Source organism: Coregonus lavaretus, assembly GCF_964263955.1.
Source record: "Coregonus lavaretus genome assembly, chromosome: 6".
NCBI classification, from domain to species: domain Eukaryota; kingdom Metazoa; phylum Chordata; class Actinopteri; order Salmoniformes; family Salmonidae; genus Coregonus; species Coregonus lavaretus.
The window spans coordinates 29,231,620-29,251,726 of record NC_139993.1 but is presented as its reverse complement, the minus strand read 5'-3'; the positions used below and the strand labels follow the sequence as shown (position 1 = coordinate 29,251,726).

Here is a 20,107-nt window from a genome sequence, read left to right as displayed (position 1 = left end):
TATGAAGTGTTGACTAGCTGCACAACAAGTTTAAATGTATCTAAACAACCTAATGTGACAATCAACAAGGTGAAATCGTCATTGACCAGGTTGTTGTAACCAGGTGAATCTCATGAAACTGGCACTTGACAAAATGAAATTACACAAATAAATAAATATACAAATAAATAAACAAATATGTATATTTTTCACACACACAGTATCAGTCAGAAGTTTGGACACACCTGCTCATTCAAGGGTTTTTCTTTATTTTTTACTATTTTCTACATTGTAGAATAATAGTGAAGACATCAAAACTATGAAATAACACATATGGAATCATGTAGTAACCAAAAGTGTTAAACTAATCAAAATATATTTGAGATTTGAGATTCTTCAAAGTAGCCACCCTTTGCCTTGATGACAGCTTTGCACACTCATGGCATTCTATCAACCAGCTTCATGAGGTAGTCACCTGGAATGCATTTCAATTAACAAGTGTGCCTTGTTCAAAGTTAATTTGTGGAATTTATTTCCTTCTTAATGCGTTTGAGCCAATCAGTTATGTTGTGACAAGGTAGGGGTGGTATACAGAAGATAGCCCTATTTGGTAAAAGACCAAGTCCATATTTTGGCAAGAACAGCTCAAATAAGCGAAGAGAAACGACAGTCCATCATTACTTTAAGACATGAATGTCAGTAAATCCGGAAAATGTCAAGAACTTTTAAAGTTTCTACAAGTGCAGTCGCAAAAGCGCTATGATGAAACTGCCTCATGAGGACCGCCACAGGAAAGAAAGACCCAGAGTTACCTCTACTGCAGAGAATAAGTTCATTAGAGTTCAAGTCACAGACACATCTCAACATCAACTGTTCAGAGGAGACTGCGTGAATCAGGCCTTCATGGTCTAATTGCTGCAAAGAAACCACTACTAAAGGACACCAATAATAAGAAGAGACTTGCTTGGGCCAAGAAACACGAGCAATGGACATTAGACCGGTGGAAATATGTCCTTTGGTCTGATGAGTCCATATTTGAGATTTTTGGTTCCAACCGCCGTGTCTTTGTGAGACGCAGAGTAGGTGAACGGATGATCTCCGCATGTGTGGTTCCCACCGTGAAGCATGGAGGAGGTGGTGTGATGGTGCTTTGCTGGTGACACCGTCAGTGATTTATTTAGAATTCAAGGCACACTTAACCAGCATGGCTACCATAGCATTCTGCAGCAATACGCCATCCCATCTGGTTTGTGCTTAATGGGACTATCATTTGTTTTTCAACAGGACCCAACACACCTCCAGGCTGTGTGAGGGCTATTTGCCAAAGAAGGAGAGTGATGAGTGCTGCATCAGATGACCTGGCCTCCACAATCACCCGACCTCAACCCAATTGAGATGGTTTGGGATGAGTTGGACGGCAGCGTGAAGGAAAAGCAGCCAACAAGTGCTCAGCATATGTGGGAAATTCTTCAAGACTGCTGGAAAAGCATTCCTCATGAAGCTTGTTGAGAGAATGCCAAGAGTGTGCAAAGCGGTCATCAAGGCAAAGGGTGGCTACTTTGAAGAACCTGAAATATAAAATATTTTGATTTGTTTAACACTTTTTTGTTTACTACATGATTCCATGTGTGTTATTTCATAGTTTTGATGTCTTCACTATTATTCTAAAATGTAGAAAATAGTAAAAATAAAGAAAAACCCTTGAATGAGTAGGTGTGTCCAAACTTTTGACTGGTACTGTGTATATACACACACTTTCCACCATAATGCCTCTTGGATCACCAAGATTAGGATCTGTATTTATCTATTTCATAATTATTTATCAGATATTATGCATTTTACCACAATTTCCACAACAGTTTTCGAAGTCCCAAAAAGTAAAACAATATTCTAATTTATTTTTATTGTATTACATTGCTCACCTAATTAAATGGGCAGAGTTAAACATGACACTGAAAAAAAAAAATATTTAAAATTTAATTAAAATGTATTTAGTCATTTCTCTAATTTACACATTTTTTTAATCTTGTTTTTTGTTATACACTGCTCAAAAAAATAAAGGGAACACTTAAACAACACATCCTAGATCTGAATGAATGAAATAATCTTATTAAATACTTTTTTCTTTACATAGTTGAATGTGCTGACAACAAAATCACACATAAATTATCAATGGAAATCAAATGTATCAACCCATGGAGGTCTGGACTTGGAGTCACACTCAAAATTAAAGTGGAAAACCACACTACAGGCTGATCCAACTTTGATGTAATGTCCTTAAAACAAGTCAAAATGAGGCTCAGTAGTGTGTGTGGCCTCCACGTGCCTGTATGACCTCCCTACAACGCCTGGACATGCTCCTGATGAGGTGGCGGATGGTCTCCTGAGGGATCTCCTCCCAGACCTGGACTAAAGCATCAATCAACTCCTGGACAGTCTGTGGTGGAACGTGGCGTTGGTGGATGGAGCGAGACATGATGTCCCAGATGTGCTCAATTGGATTCAGGTCTGGGGAACGGGCGGGCCAGTCCATAGCATCAATGCCTTCCTCTTGCAGGAACTGCTGACACACTCCAGCCACATGAGGTCTAGCATTGTCTTGCATTAGGAGGAACCCAGGGCCAACCGCACCAGCATATGGTCTCACAAGGGGTCTGAGGATCTCATCTCGGTACCTAATGGCAGTCAGGCTACCTCTGGCGAGCACATGGAGGGCTGTGCGGCCCCCCAAAGAAATGCCACCCCACACCATGACTGACCCACCGCCAAACCGGTCATGCTGGAGGATGTTGCAGGCAGCAGAACGTTCTCCACGGCGTCTCCAGACTCTGTCACATGTGCTCAGTGTGAACCTGCTTTCATCTGTGAAGAGCACAGGGCGCCAGTGGCGAATTTGCCAATCTTGGTGTTCTCTGGCAAATGCCAAACGTCCTGCACGGTGTTGGGCTGTAAGCACAACCCCCACCTGTGGACGTCGGGCCCTCATACCACCCTCATGGAGTCTGTTTCTGACCGTTTGAGCAGACACATGCACATTTGTGGCCTGCTGGAGGTCATTTTGCAGGGCTCTGGCAGTGCTCCTCCTGCTCCTCCTTGCACAAAGGCGGAGGTAGCGGTTCTGCTGCTGGGTTGTTGCCCTCCTACAGCCTCCTCCACGTCTCCTGATGTACTGGCCTGTCTCCTGGTAGCGCCTCCATGCTCTGGACACTACGCTGACAGACACAGCAAACCTTCTTGCCACAGCTCGCATTGATGTGCCATCCTGGATGAGCTGCACTACCTGAGCCACTTGTGTGGGTTGTAGACTCCGTCTCATGCCACCACTAGAGTGAAAGCACCGCCAGCATTCAAAAGTGACCAAAACATCAGCCAGGAAGCATAGGAACTGAGAAGTGGTCTGTGGTCACCACCTGCAGAACCACTCCTTTATTGGGGGTGTTTTGCTAATTGCCTATAATTTCCACCTGTTGTCTATTCCATTTGCACAACAGCATGTGAAATGTATTGTCAATCAGTGTTGCTTCCAAAGTGGACAGTTTGATTTCACAGAAGTGTGATTGACTTGGAGTTACATTGTGTTGTTTAAGTGTTCCCTTTATTTTTTTTGAGCAGTGTAATTATTTGTGTATACATATTATTTTTATGTACACATTTGGATAAAGACCAAACGGCACACTATCAGATTAAACCCAAATTAGTAAAGTATACATTTCATATTTCCTAATATATCCTAAATATTGATGCGTTACAGTAATGATAAGCATGTTTCAGCAATGTGTGTTTCATAGTTTGCCATTGAAAAACTGTACTGACCTCTATTTGAAATTCAGTAACCCAATAACTCAAAACGGTGTCATTTTTTAATGCCAAATGACTTGCATAAAACTAAAATCACTGATCTTAATGCAATTGACTGAAATAACCCTTATTTTACGTGCATGCATTTTAAAAAGTGGATTTTTTTCTATTTCTTACGTAATTTCTCCAATGTCTTTACAGGTAATATTGGTGTATTAGGACATGGATGTGTGGTTCTAAGATATTTTAGATGTATTACTAAATTGAGTGGGATCCTATGGGCAAATGGCATTACATGATATGCCTATAAAGTACCTAAATATGTGGGATATGGACCAAAAACTTTATTGGGATACCAAACAACAGTATAGCTAAAACAGGTACATGTAAAAATGGGGAATATCATCCTTTAAGTGGCGGTTGCTCTTTGTTGAAACACAAACTCCATATTGTGGCTTTAAGTAAATTAAATGGGGTTTTATAAACCCATATTTCTTGATAACCCCTGCTTAATCAAATAACTGATGTTTCACAAAAAAATCTATACAAAAGGTGTAAGCAGTGGTCCTAGTAAATAATTGAAGTCACCAGCACTGCACACCCATTGAATATACATTAGAATTAGCTTATTATCATTGCCGAATTTAAGGATCTCATTACCGAAACGGACATAAAAATGAAGCAGTAATGATACATTTTGTGTTTCGGTAATGAGAGGCCCTTATCTTATTTCTGCAAGTAATAGGAGAGAGCCATTATGAATTAGCAAATAATTGACGAAATCACTAAAGCCCATTCATGCCTCCAAGTTGGTAAGTTAATGGTTCTAAGTTTTTCCCAATTTGAGCTTTTTAAGTCATATCGGTAATGAGAACGTTAAGTGTCGTAAAGAGGGTGTTTGAGAATAAGATCCTCATTCTGAAGGCATATAAGTGAAGAAATTAAATTAACTTGTGCTCGTCTAAAGGCGTCCGCATTTTTTCCAGCAGAAACAGTTCAGAAGAGTTTTTGCATATATTATGATTACATTTTGTGACGTTTTTGTTTTTTTTGGACTTCAGTATGGGGTTTTCAGCTGTTCGGGCACACACAGTTCTCTCTCGAGGCCAGCTGAAGTTCGTGATTGGTCAACAGTAGGGATTCTTCAATAAAGTCTTGTCATTCAACGAGAGACTACTCGTTTTCATGCACATTTTTTCATTGAGAAATACTGCAAACATCTTAGTTAGATGTAAAATTGCGCGTCTAAGATCTCCTTGGCAAAAATTTAAAAATTACAGATTTCTTGAGTTATCTTGGATTAATTCTGACTATTTTGAGGAAGTGTATACTGGCTACGGCATCTCAAAATGGACAAACAGCTTTGTTAGATTTTTAAAGGGTCACGGGACTTATGCAAGTGTATATACACTGCTCAAAAAAATTAAAGGGAACACTTAAACAACACAATGCAACAACAAGTCAATCACACTTCTGTGAAATCAAACTGTCCACTTAGGAAGCAACACTGATTGACAATACATTTCACATGTTGTTGTGCAAATGGAATAGACAACAGGTGGAAATTATAGGCAATTAGCAAGACACCCCCAATAAAGAAGTGGTTCTGCAGTTGGTGACCACAGACCACTTCTCAGTTCCTATGCTTCCTGGCTGATGTTTTGGTCACTTTTGAATGCTGGCGGTGCTTTCACTCAAGTGGTAGCATGAGACGGAGTCTACAACCCACACAAGTGGCTCAGGTAGTGCAGCTCATCCAGAATGGCACATCAATGCGAGCTGTGGCAAGAAGGTTTGCTGTGTCTGTCAGCGTAGTGTCCAGAGCATGGAGGCGCTACCAGGAGACAGGCCAATACATCAGGAGACGTGGAGGAGGCCGTAGGAGGGCAACAACCCAGCAGCAGGACCGCTATCTCCGCCTTTGTGCAAGGAGGAGCAGGAGGAGCACTGCCAGAGCCCTGCAAAATGACCTCCAGCAGACCACAAATGTGCATGTGTCTGCTCAAACGGTCAGAAACAGACTCCATGAGGGTGGTATGAGGGCCCGACGTCCACAGGTGGGGGTTGTGCTTACAGCCCAACACCGTGCAGGACGTTTGGCATTTGCCAGAGAACACCAAGATTGGCAAATTCGCCACTGGCGCACTGTGGTCTTCACAGATGAAAGCAGGTTCACACTGAGCACGTGTGACAGACGTGACAGAGTCTGGAGACGCCGTGGATAACGTTCTGCTGCCTGCAACATCCTCCAGCATGACCGGTTTGGCGGTGGGTCAGTCATGGTGTGGGGTGGCATTTCTTTGGGGGGCCGCACAGCCCTCCATGTGCTCGCCAGAGGTAGCCTGACTACCATTAGGTACTGAGATGAGATCCTCAGACCCCTTGTGAGACCATATGCTGGTGCGGTTGGCCCTGGGTTCCTCCTAATGCAAGACAATGCTAGACCTCATGTGGCTGGAGTGTGTCAGCAGTTCCTGCAAGAGGAAGGCATTGACGCTATGGACTGGCCCGCCTGTTCCCCAGACCTGAATGGAATTGAGCACATCATGTCTCGCTCCATCCACCAACGCCACGTTGCACCACAGACTGTCCAGGAGTTGGCGGATGCTTTAGTCCAGGTCTGGGAGGAGATCCCTCAGGAGACCATCCGCCACCTCATCAGGAGCATGCCCAGGCGTTGTAGGGAGGTCATACAGGCACGTGGAGGCCACGCACACTACTGAGCCTCATTTTGACTTGTTTTAAGGACATTACATCAAAGTTGGATCCGCCTGTAGTGTGGTTTTCCACTTTAATTTTGAGGGTGACTCCAAATCCAGACCTCCATGGGTTGATACATTTGATTTCCATTGATAATATTTGTGTGATTTTGTTGTTAGCACATTCAACTATGTAAAGAAAAAAGTATTTAATAAGATTATTTCATTCATTCAGATCTAGGATGTGTTGTTTAAGTGTTCCCTTTATTTTTTTGAGCAGTGTATATACAATGGGGGGAAAAAGTATTTAGTCAGCCACCAATTGTGCAAGTTCTCACACTTAAAAAGATGAGAGAGGCCTGTAATTTTCATCATAGGTACACGTCAACTATGACAGACAAATTGAGAGAGAAAAAATCCAGAAAATCACATTGTAGGATTTTTAATGAATTTATTTGCAAATTATGGTGGAAAATAAGTATTTGGTCACCTACAAACAAGCAAGATTTCTGGCTCTCACAGACCTGTAACTTCTTCTTTAAGAGGCTCCTCTGTCCTCCACTCGTTACCTGTATTAATGGCACCTGTTTGAACTTGTTATCAGTATAAAAGACACCTGTCCACAACCTCAAACAGTCACACTCCAAACTCCACTATGGCCAAGACCAAAGAGCTGTCAAAGGACACCAGAAACAAAATTGTAGACCTGCACCAGGCTGGGAAGACTGAATCTGCAATAGGTAAGCAGCTTGGTTTGAAGAAATCAACTGTGGGAGCAATTATTAGGAAATGGAAGACATACAAGACCACTGATAATCTCCCTCGATCTGGGGCTCCACGCAAGATCTCACCCCGTGGGGTCAAAATGATCACAAGAACGGTGAGCAAAAATCCCAGAACCACACGGGGGACCTAGTGAATGACCTGCAGAGAGCTGGGAGCAAAGTAACAAAGCCTACCATCAGTAACACACTACGCCGCCAGGGACTCAAATCCTGCAGTGCCAGACGTGTCCCCCTGCTTAAGCCAGTACATGTCCAGGCCCGTCTGAAGTTTGCTAGAGTGCATTTGGATGATCCAGAAGAGGATTGGGAGAATGTCATATGGTCAGATGAAATCAAAATAGAACTTTTTGGTAAAAACTCAACTCGTCGTGTTTGGAGGACAAAGAATGCTGAGTTGCATCCAAAGAACACCATACCTACTGTGAAGCATGGGGGTGGAAACATCATGCTTTGGGGCTGTTTTTCTGCAAAGGGACCAGGACGACTGATCCGTGTAAAGGAAAGAATGAATGGGGCCATGTATCGTGAGATTTTGAGTGAAAACCTCCTTCCATCAGCAAGGGCATTGAAGATGAAACGTGGCTGGGTCTTTCAGCATGACAATGATCCCAAACACACCGCCCGGGCAACGAAGGAGTGGCTTCGTAAGAAGCATTTCAAGGTCCTGGAGTGGCCTAGTCAGTCTCCAGATCTCAACCCCATAGAAAATCTTTGGAGGGAGTTGAAAGTCCGTGTTGCCCAGCGACAGCCCCAAAACATCACTGCTCTAGAGGAGATCTGCATGGAGGAATGGGCCAAAATACCAGCAACAGTGTGTGAAAACCTTGTGAAGACTTACAGAAAACGTTTGACCTGTGTCATTGCCAACAAAGGGTATATAACAAAGAATTGAGAAACTTTTGTTATTGACCAAATACTTATTTTCCACCATAATTTGCAAATAAATTCATTAAAAATCCTACAATGTGATTTTCTGGATTTTCTCATTTTGTCTGTCATAGTTGACGTGTACCTATGATGAAAATTACAGGCCTCTCATCTTTTTAAGTGGGAGAACTTGCACAATTGGTGGCTGACTAAATACTTTTTTTTATCTCAGCTTGTTACCTGTATAAAAGACCTGTCCACAGAAGCAATCTATCAATCAGATTCCAAACTCTCCACCATGGCCAAGACCAAAGAGCTCTCCAAGGATGTCAGGGACAAGATTGTAGACCTACACAAGGCTGGAATGGGCTACAAGACCATCGCCAAGCAGCTTGGTGAGAAGGTGACAACAGTTGGTGCGATTATTCGCAAATGGAAGAAACACAAAAGAACTGTCAATCTCCCTCGGCCTGGGGCTCCATGCAAGATCTCACCTGGTGGAGTTGCAATGATCATGAGAACGGTGAGGAATCAGCCCAGAACTACACGGGAGGATCTTGTCAATGATCTCAAGACAGCTGGGACCATAGTCACCAACAAAACAATTGGTAACACACTACGCCATGAAGGACTGAAATCCTGCAGCGCCCGCAAGGTCCCCCTGCTCAAGAAAGCACATACACAGGCCCGTCTGAAGTTTGCCAATGAACATCTGAATGATTCAGAGGAGAACTGGGTGAAAGTGTTGTGGTCAGATGAGACCAACATGGAGCTCTTTGGCATCAACTCGCCGTGTTTGGAGGAGGAGGAATGCTGCCTATGACCCCAAGAACACCATCCCCACCGTCAAACATGGAGGTGGAAACATTATGCTTTGGGGGTGTTTTTCTGCTAAGGGTACAGGACAACTTCACCGCATCAAAGGGACGATGGACGGGGCCATGTACCGTCAAATCTAGGGTGAGAACCTCCTTCCCTCAGCCAGGGCATTGAAAATGGGTCGTGGATAGGTATTCCAGCAAGACAATGACCCAAAACATACGGCCAAGGCAACAAAGGAGTGGCTCAAGAAGAAGCACATTAAGGTCCTGGAGTGGCCTAGCCAGTCTCCAGACCTTAATCCCATAGAAAATCTGTGGAGGGAGCTGAAGGTTCGAGTTGCCAAACGTCAGGCTCGAAACCTTAATGACTTGGAGAAGATCTGCAAAGAGGAGTGGGACAAAATCCCTCCTGAGATGTGTGCAAACCTGGTGGCCAACTACAAGAAACGTCTGACCTCTGTGATTGCCAACAAGGGTTTTGCCTCCAAGTACTAAGTCATGTTTTGCAGAGAGGTCAAATACAATTTATAACATTTTTGACATGCGTTTTTCTGGATTTTTTTGTTGTTATTCTGTCTCTCACTGTTCAAATAAACCTACCATTAAAATTATAGACTGATCATGTCTTTGTCAGTGGGCAAACGTACAAAATCAGCAGGGGATCAAATACTTTTTTCCCTCACTGTATATATATATATATATATATATATATTATTTTGAAAGGTAACCGCCACACCTAAACTTTATTTTGAAAGTATACCTACGCACCGCTTATTGTTGCTGACTTTACACAACGTTACCGCTACACACAGGCGTGTGTGCGCTACACTGCTTTTGCTGCTGACTTTACACGTTCAGCACGTCCGCAGTGATGAAATGGCTAACTACGTTCGGACTCAGAGGGTTTTCGCGCTGCACACACTCACTGACCAATAGAATAACGTTCTTGCCCCACACACACACACTGATCCAATAAAAATGTCATTCTGCAACATTGTTTTGTTTTAAATGTGACACGTCCAATCAGATAATACAGATCTTCTGACAGCTAGCTTGATTGACAGCTAACAATGCAGATGTGTTCTGCCGGCATTGCACATGTGGATAGTTAGCTGTCATTTAACTTATGTAGGCTAGCTGTCAGAGTAAAATCAGGGACAACTTTTTAAAATGTGCAGCTCCCTCTTCATCTACTGCTGCTTCCAATGTCAACAAGGCAGACAACCCGGTCCCTGTCAAGAAGAGAAAATACAACCCCCGACTTCAAATATGGTTTTACATATATAGAAGACATGCAGAGTGAGTGTAGACCGCAGTGGGTCCTATGCAATGAGCTGTTAGCTAATGAGAGCATGAAACCCTCCTAAATGAAAAGGCATCTGGACACCAAGCATCCAAGCCACAAAGATAAGACAGCTGACATTAAAAAAAAGAAATGTTAATATCTGGAGGCCTCACAAGATTCATTGAAGAACGTATGCAGGTTACAAGAAAAGGCACTTTGCGCATCATACCTTGTGGCCCAGCGCATTAATTAAGTGCAAAAAAGCCCACACCAACACAGAGGATCTCATACTCATTGCTGCGAATGATATGTGCAATGAAATCTTGGGAAAGTCAGTCGCCAACAAACTTAAAACCATACCCCTGTCGTTTGATCGCGGACTGAGCATGCGCTTCCCGGAAATGACACTGCCAAAGTTCTGGTGCAGCGTTGTGGGAGAGTATCCTGCTCGCGCCTGTCATGCAATCAGAATCATGCTACTGTTCAGCACTACCTATCTGTGTGAAAGTGGCTTCTCTGCTATGGCCGTGCTGAAAACTAAAAGCAGAAACAAACTGGACAGCCAGCATGACCTCCGAGTTTCCCTATCAACAATCACCCCAGACTTCAATAAACTTATCAAACTGAAGAAACACCCCCAGTTTTCCCACTGATAGGCCACACACACACACACACACACACAATACATAAACAGGTAAATGAGTTATTGTTCAGTATGTTAATTATTATTGTTAATAATTCTGACATTCATATTACATTTTATTGAACTGGTTAAAAACATACACCTTCCAAAAACCTTAAGGTTGTGAAACTATTCACATGGTTATTGTTGATTACGAAATCTTAATTATTGTTGTTTTTTCTATTTTAAACACTGGTATGTGTTACTGTTCAATAACATTATTGGACTGGTTTTGATGTCATGTTCTGAGTCTGATAATTTATTACACCCCACTCCTGAACTGGTGGTTTTGTCAGACAGCAGCTCTATAGAGATGAGATGACTTGGAATGAAATAATCAAGTCATCAAATAAAACAAATGTAATATACACAACTGAAATATTTTATTAAAAGTAAAGTAATGTGAATAACTGATGGGCAGTCACTACCATCATGTGACTTTTATTAATCGTTTTATTCTGTGTTGTTACATCATTCAAGAAACGTCAATAATCACTTACGAAAAGGTTTTCGAATATACTGATATGCCCCTTATCTTTCATTTCAATGAGAAAGAATCTTTGAAATTACAAAGATACACTTACTGTAGCAGTTTTGCACAGATCCATACGCTGTGTATGCCTCCAGTTGACGAACTACACTTCCTCCCCAGTTAAATTTACACATAGCTGTTCGGAGAACGCTAAATAGCACAGGTGGCCGCCTGTCTTCCGTAAACAAGCGTGGGAACGCTATCACAAACCCTGACCCTATAAAAAGGTGTCGTAATTTAACCTTTTGATTTTAGAAAAGTATGTATCGCTGATATGAAAAATAGGTAACTTGTTTCCAAAACCGTACCGCAAGCGATGCATTTTAACGTTCAGAACGAGCGTGAAGCCCTTAACAAAATATCCACCGACCAGAAGATACAGGACTATCGTCAACAGGAGCTAAAATGTAGTTACAGTAGTCTATGAATTAGGTAGGGATGACATCGTATTGCCATTCAATTTCAATTCTTTGACACACACACCGCGTCAACAATTTGAGTCAAATAAACAGTTGACAGACTATCTGGGTAGTAGTAACCAACAGAGAGCACTTTTTCATAAATACAAAACAATTACGAAAAATTGTCCATTTCAATCCCACTGCACTAAAATTAACTAGCTAGCTTGTTTGCTAGTCAGGCTAGCAGCTGCATGGGAAACGTCTAGATTGATGTACAGTGGCAGTATTTCTACATGTACGATCCTTGTGCATCATCAACTATTTCGCAACGCTTTCACGTCGGGATACACATTTGGTAAAACTCAAATAAACCTACCAAACGTCTCATAAATTGGAATGAGCCTCTGGTTACTGCCGCCATCTTTGTCTGTCTTCGTCCGTATCCAACGCACGCCCCTTTCAATGGCCAATCAGAGATCAGTCACTATAGAGATTTTGCAGCGTTCATGAGCTAGTCGGAACAAGGAAACACGTGCCGTGTTCAACCAGTTAGTAAGTCAGAAATATCCGAGTTCCGACTGGTTTATAAACGCGGCATAAATCCACTATATGAGTCAGAGATACTTTTGAGCAGATGGGAAGAGAAGAAGATTTCCTGTTGGGTGGAAAAGGTTTCACATCGGTCCATGTCACACAGGTAAAATGGCAGAAGTGGATGCTGAGTTCGAATCAAGCAGCATGTCGAACAAAGTTGGTGAAGATGAATGTCCTGAATGGACAACAGTAGTGTCAAATTGGAACAAAAAGTAAATTGGAGTGGAGGATACGTCTATGAATGATAATGAATCGCTTCTTGTTGGGATGCATTTGTTGATTAAGGATACGGGAAACCAGTTAGAGGTGTCGAATGGTGAAGTATGCGCTGGGAAAAGTGAGTCTGTTAGTGACCAGGAGTGGTCTTATTTTGATTCATTGTATTTCTGAAGAACAAAGGAAGATTGCAGTGGGCCTCAAAAGACCCACTGGGTGAATGGAGACAAATAATAAAGTCTGTTGGTCCGTTTTTTAATTTTTTTATAAAGAGCCCTACCTACTCATCAGTGGAGGCTGCTGAGGGGAGGATGGCTCATAATAATGGCTGGAACGGAGCAAATGGAATGGCATCAAACACATGGAAACCATGTGTTTGATGTATTTTATACCATTCCACTGATACCGCTCCAGCCATTACCATGAGCCCGTCTTCCCCAATTAACGTGTCACCAACCTCCTGTGCTACACCTGTGAAGCTTGGTTATGTACGATACTCTGTAAGAACGTTCATCCCCAAACCACTGCAGTGTAAGAACTGTAAAGGATTTGTTTCAAGTGTGTGCAGACAGACGGAGTATACTGAAGAACGGTGTGTAGAAGGACAACGGTGTTGCAGTTGTGGTGGGGATCCTGAGTAAAGGTGAAGGAGATTGAGGTGGCAAAAGTTACCGCGATCAATCGAGTCTCCTATGCAGAGGCGATTAAAATAATTGAGAAAATAAGTGATGCTAGTGAAGATATGGTAGTGGATGCACCACATCCTGTAGTAAATGTTTGCAGCCTGTCAAAATATACCCAGTGTGTTAAAATGGTGGGTTTTGTGGCGTTCATTGCCACAGATCTAAACTGTACAGTTGATAGAGCATGGCGTTTGCAACGCCAGGGTTGTGGGTTCGATTCCCACGGGGGGCCAGTATTTAAAAAAAAAAAATATTCACTAACTGTGAGTCGCTCTGGATAAGAGCGTCTGCTAAATGACTAAAATGTAAATGTACAGCTCAAGTCTCAAAGAAGTCTAAGAAACTAGACATTATTGTGGCTGCTGCAGAAAAGTTTTTTACTGCCGCTGGAAGACGGCCCACCCTCCCAGGCTCCCCTTGAGCCTGTGTAGGGATCAGATCTGTTTATTTTTAAACAAAGTTGTTTGGTTTATTTTATTTTGATCGTTTTGTTCAGTTTTTTGCGGGAATCCTGTTTCCATCCCGCACAGTAGGTGGCGTGATGCACATTACATTGTACGATCACCAATATACAATAGAAGAAGAAGTGGATGGAAAACTACATTGGAATACTCCCGCCTCCAGTAGTTGATCTAGAAGTGTTGGAGAGACTACAGAAAGATAGGGAGAGTGTTGATCCATCTGATTTGTTTAAGAGACGTCTGGATACTGTGTATCAGGATTTTGTGGCTATTTACACAGATGGTTCAACAGATCCAAGGACAGGACGTACTGGGTCAGCATTTGTAGTGCAAGAATGTGGGGTGGAAGTCAGAAACGTATTACAGATCATCTGGCTGTATATTACGGCAGAGCTGATTGTCATACTGTTGGCCTTACAGTGGGTGGAGGAAGTCAAATAAGACAGAGTAGTTACTTGCTCTGATTCATGTGCAGTGTTAATGAGTCTCCAGTCCTTTAGCTCACGTAGCAGACAATACTTGCTTTATGAGGTGCTACAAACCCATGGCAGGATTAAAAAGATGGTTATACAGATAAGATTTACTTGGGTCCCAGCCCGTGTGGGGGTGGAGGGGAACGAGGCAGTAATGTACTGGCTAAACAAGCACTTAGCAGTGGGGATGTTGACAAAGTTTCAATGAGCAAGGCAGAGGCAAAAATACTGATATATACAGTGATGGTGCAGAGATGGCAGGAGCAGTGGAATAGAGATAATAAGGGAAGGCATTTATTTCAATTACAGAGGAACGTCGGGGAGGGGAGGACGGCAGGAAGAGACAGAAGAGAGGAGGCTATTTTTACAAGATTAAGGGTGGGACACAGCCAGTTGAATAAGACATTACATGTGATAGGAAAGCATCCAACAGGAAAGTGTGATTATTGTCAGGAAACAGAGACCGTGGAGCATGTATTGCTACAGTGTGGGCAGTATCAGAGGGAAAGAGAGAGGATGAGATCTAGTATTAGGGAGAAGGGGATACAGGAAATTAGTTTAAAGAGTATATTGAGTAGAACGTCATTAGATACAGTCTCATATTTTGTTATCTTTTTTAAGAGCAACGGGGCTGGTAGGTAGGATTTAGATTCTCCCAGTCGCTGGCCCACACTCCAGTACAGTAGGTGGCAGTAATGCACCATAACGTTGGATGCCTACCGCCGATAAACCCCACTGAAGAAGAACTCCATTGGAATCGTACTAACCCGTGAACATTGCCCATGCGTCGTCAATTGACCTCGCGGTGCATTCTGGGCATTTCTGGGACAAGAACCGCTCTCCTTCAAGGGGTGAATGGGAGTCAATTGGGCGCTAGCTCAAAAACCCATTGTTATCATGAATTTCGTCAACATTACAAATATTTTCCAAGATGTGAGATAATTAACTGGTTGTCTGTAATATCGTATAGCTGTGGAAACATGACTACGTACTTTCGAGGAAAATAGGCAGGTTTCTCGACTCATTCCCTGACTTTGGAACGGGATTGCGTGACGATTAGTTTAGCAACCGCGTGACACAGCATGACAATGGGAACGCGATTGGTCGACAATCTGCTGTGAGGCGTTACACGATCCTCAATTCATTGTCTAATTGGAATCCGATCTCCTCCTTTCTCTAGCTTCTCTGTATGAGTAGGGTGACCACATGTCCCGGATTGTGCAGAACATTCCTGCCCTTTGTCCCGCAAACAAACAATCAAGTTCCGCATTTTATCAACAAATTCAAACACCACTAATAAAAATAAATAAAATATGGTACATTTCTTCCGGATTTCAGTCAGACATTCCGACCTGTCTCTTGGAGTCATGTTGCGCTTATGAAAAGGTATAAGGATGTGGTAGCCTAAGCCTACTGGTGACAGCCTCTGGAAGTAGTTTGGGGGTGGGAGTGTTCTACATTTTTTCGCAAACGGGGGCTCTCCATGCTCATTAGGTTCTCATTCAACATACACTACATGACCAAAAGTATGTGGACACCTGCTCGTCGAACATCTCATTCCAAAATCATGGGCATAGAGCAGGCAGCAAGCTTATAGGTCTGCTGTTAGAACCAGTAAAGGACTGCTTTACCACTCTTGGGTAGCAGAATTACTTTGGCTCCCCTCCAGGCCTGAGGACAAAGACTTTCCTCTAGGCTCAGATTAAAGATATGACAGATAGGAGTGGCTATAGAGTCAGCTACCATCCTCAGTAGCTCTCCATCTAAATTGTCAATGGCATGAGGTTTGTCATTATTAAGCGATAACAATAATTGTTCCACCTCTCCCACACTAACTTTACAAAATTCTAACTTGCAATGCTTTTCTTTCTTTCTTTCTTTTTTTATGCATGAATACGATGGCTTTCTGTTAATTGTTGGCATTTCCTGCCTAAGTTTGCCCACTTTGCCAATTACGTAATCATTAAAATAATTGGCAACATCAAATGGTTTTGTGATGAATAAGCCATCTGATTCGATGAAAGATGGGGTTGAATTTGTCTTTCTGCCCATAATTGCATTTAAAGTACTCCAATGTTTTTTTTCTCCATCATTCATTATATCATTGATTTTGGCTTCATAATAGAGTTTCTTCTTATTTTTGTTGAGTTTAGTCACATAATTTCTCAATTTGCACTAAGTCAGCCAGTCAGATGTGCAACCAGACTTATTAGCCACTCCTTTTGCCCCATCTCTTTCATCTATACAGTTTTTCAATTCCTCATCAATCCATTGAGCCTTAACAGTTCTAACAGTCAGTTTCTTAACAGGTGCATGTTTATCAATAATTGGAAGAAGCAATTTCATAAATTCATCAATGCAGCGTCTGGATGCTCCTTATTAATCTCATCAGACCCAAAAATATTTTTTACATCCACATAAGAGTCATAGAATAATATTTTGTATGATCTCTTATACACTATTTTAGGCCCAGCTTTTGGAACTTTGGCTTTCCTGGATATAGCCACTATATTGTGATCACTGCATCCAATGGGTACGGATACAACTTTAGAACAAAGTTCTACAGTATTAGTAAAAATGTAATTGATACATGTGGATGATCTCCCGAGTGGCGCAGCGGTCTAAGGCACTGCATCTCAGTGCTTGAGGCGTCACTACAGACCCCCTGGTTCGATTCCAGGCTGTATCACAACCGGCTGTGATTGGGTGTCCCATAGGGCGGCGCACAATTGGCCCAGCGTCGTCCGGGTTTGGCCGGTGTAGGCCGTCATTGTAAATAAGAATTTGTTCTTAACTGACTTGCCTAGTTAAATAAAGGTAAAATAAAACGAAAACATAAATCTTGTACCTGTAGTGTTTGTAAACACCCTGGTAGGTTGATTAATAACCTGAACCAGATTACAGGCACTGGTTACAGTGAGATGCTTCCTCTTGAGTGGACAGCTTGATGAAAACCTGTCAATATTCAGGTCCCCAAGAATGTAGACCTCTCTGTTTACATCACATACACTAACAAGCATTTCACACATATTATTTATATACTGACTGTTAGCACTTGGTGGCCTATAGCAATACCCTAAAAGAAAAGGCTTTAGATGTGCCAAGTGAATCTGCAACCACAATACTTCAATAACACTTGACATAAGATCTTCTCTAAGCATTAAAGGGATATGGCTCTGAATATATACAGCAACACCTCCCCCATAAGCATTTATGTTTCTTCTATAGATGCTATATCCTTGTATTGCTAATGCTGTATCATCAAATTAATTGTCTAAGTGAGTCTCAGAAATGGCTAATATATGAATGTTATCTGATGTTAGCAAGTTATTGATTTCTTGAACCTTATTTCTAAGGCTACATATATTAATATGGCCTATTTTCAGCCCTTTCCTGGGTAGCTTATCATAGATGGACATAATATAGAAAAGAGCAAACAAAGCAAGAGAAAAAAAAATACATCCAGCAGTCCATTAATCAATTGGTGTGTGTGCTGCGGGGTTGAAGCTACGAACCCATAGGCTTGGCTTGCTCATCCCTTCCAGACTTCTGTGAGGGAGGGTGGAAAATGAGCCTGTCATAGAGGATTTAAGCAATGTCTCCACGCGCTCTGGCAGCTTTCATGGCTGGGATAAGTTCTTTCCTCTTCTGGCGCACAGCTTCAGGATAATCCTTGTTGAGGAAGATATACGTTCCTCTCAAGTTCTTGGGTCTTTCCAGAACAGCTGCCTTGTCCTTGAACCTCAGGAACTTTGCCACTATCGGCCTGGGCCTGTCAACTGGGCCGGTGGTGGGTTTTCCAGTCCTTTGGGAGCGCTCCACCTCAATCTTCCTGTGGTCCATCTTCAATTTCTCAGAGATCATTTCCCTCACTTTGTCCTCAAACTCCGTCCAGGTCTCATGTGGAGATTCTGCACAGGGACACTGTCATGCTGAAACAGGAAAGGGCCTTCCCCAAACTGTTGCCACAAAGATGGAAGCACAGAATCGTCTAGAATGTCATTGTATGCTGTAGCGTTAAGATTTCCCTTCACTGGAACTAAGGGGCCTTGCCCGAACCATAAAAAAACAGCTTCAGACCATTATTCCTCCTCCACCAAAAATGGCAGTATTCATTGGGGCAGGTAGCGCTCTCCGGGCATCCGCCAAACCCAGATTCGTCCGTCGGACTGCCAGATGGTGAAGCGTGATTCATCACTCCAGATAACGCGTTTCCACTGCTCCAGTCCAATGGTGGCGAGCTTTACACCATTCCAGCCGACGCTTGGTATTGCGCATGGTGATCTTAGGCTTGTGTGCGGCTGCTCGGCCATGGAAACCCATTTCATGAAGCTTCCGACAAATAGTTATTGTGCTGAAGTTGCTTCCAGAGGCAGTTTGGTACTTGGTAGTGAGTGTTGCAACCGAGGACATACACTTTTTCTACGCGCTTCAGCACTCGCCGGTCTCGTTCTGTGAGCTTGTGTGGCCTACCACTTCCTGACTGAGCCGTTGTTGCTCCTAGAAGTTTTCACTTCACAATAACAGCACTTACAGTTGACCGGGGCAGCTCTAGCAGGGCAGAAATTTGACGAACTGACTTGTTGGAAAGGTGGCATCCGATGACGGTGCCACGTTGAAAATCACTGAGCTCCTCAGTAAGGCCATTCTACTGCCAACGTTTGTCTATGGAGATTGCATGGCTATGTGTTCGATTTTATACACCTGTCAGCAACGGCTGTGGCTGAAATAGCCGAATCCACTAATTTGAAGGGTTGTCCACATACTTTTGTATATATAGTATATTTGCTGCAACTTCACTTAAAAGTCTCCCTTCCAGTGGAGGCTGCTGAGGGGAGAACGGCTCATAATAATGGCCAGAACGGAGCAAATGGAATGGCATCAAACACCTGGAAACTATGTGTTTTATGTATTTGATACCATTCCACTGATTCCGCTCCAGCCATTACCACAAGCCCATCCTCCCCAATTAAGGTGCCACCAACCTCCTGTGTTTAATACACATAAGGGAATTTGTCCCAATACTTTTGCTCCCCTAAAATGGGGGGACTATGTACAAAAAGTTGTGTAATTTCTAAACGGTCCACCCGGTATGGATGAAAATACATTCAAATTAAAGCTGACAGTCTGCACTTTAACCACAGTCATTGTTTAATTTTAAATCCAAAGTTTTGAAGTATAGAGCCAAAATAAGAAAACATGGAAATCATGTGTTTGATGTATTTGAAACCATTCCACTGATTCGGCTCCAGTCATTACCACGAGCATGTTCTCCCCAATTAAGGTGCCACCAACCTCCCTTCCTAACTGTTTTACATTCCCTGAGACCAACCAGAAAATGTTCCTTGGCCGAATATTCCCAGATTTTGTAGTCTCTCGTTTCTGCATTGGCAAATTTTGCGCAGGCAAAGGAGTAGGCTAGGTGCACTTCAAGGATTGCTCATTCGGTGCGCAGACTGCAGGGGTGTCGTAGCACTTCCACCACTTCTTACAATAGTGCTCCTATAGTAAAGTTTAAATCAAAGCTGAATCGATGTCTTGGACAGTGGCAACCCGTCATTCAGGGCAGGTTGGGCTCTGTTTTGAGCCCCACCTGTTTAGTTATATATATACAGTGGGGGAAAAAAGTATTTAGTCAGCCACCAATTGTGCAAGTTCTCCCACTTAAAAAGATGAGAGAGGCCTGTAATTTTCATCATAGGTACACGTCAACTATGACAGACAAATTTAGATTTTTTTTCTCCAGAAAATCACATTGTAGGATTTTTAATGAATTTATTTGCAAATGATGGTGGAAAATAAGTATTTGGTCACCTACAAACAAGCAAGAT

At 42.6% G+C, this 20,107-nt stretch overlaps 1 protein-coding gene across 2 annotated transcripts in view; it reads right to left on the bottom strand.

Moving 5' to 3' along the window:
- The window catches only part of LOC311131340 (lipoamide acyltransferase component of branched-chain alpha-keto acid dehydrogenase complex, mitochondrial-like), a 28,132-nt gene extending 15,831 nt beyond the window's left edge, over positions 1-12,301 (bottom strand). Inside the window, exon 1 of one of the 2 annotated variants that reach the window (XM_084164277.1) lies at positions 12,226-12,301. In XM_084164277.1, the coding sequence (XP_084020403.1) occupies positions 12,226-12,270 (45 nt within the window). In that variant the 5' untranslated portion in view covers positions 12,271-12,301. Of the gene's footprint in view, positions 1-11,500; positions 11,620-12,225 lie in introns of those variants that run through there. The other variant, XM_084164278.1, reaches the window with a different exon arrangement.
- Between the last annotated feature and the right edge of the window lie 7,806 nt (positions 12,302-20,107).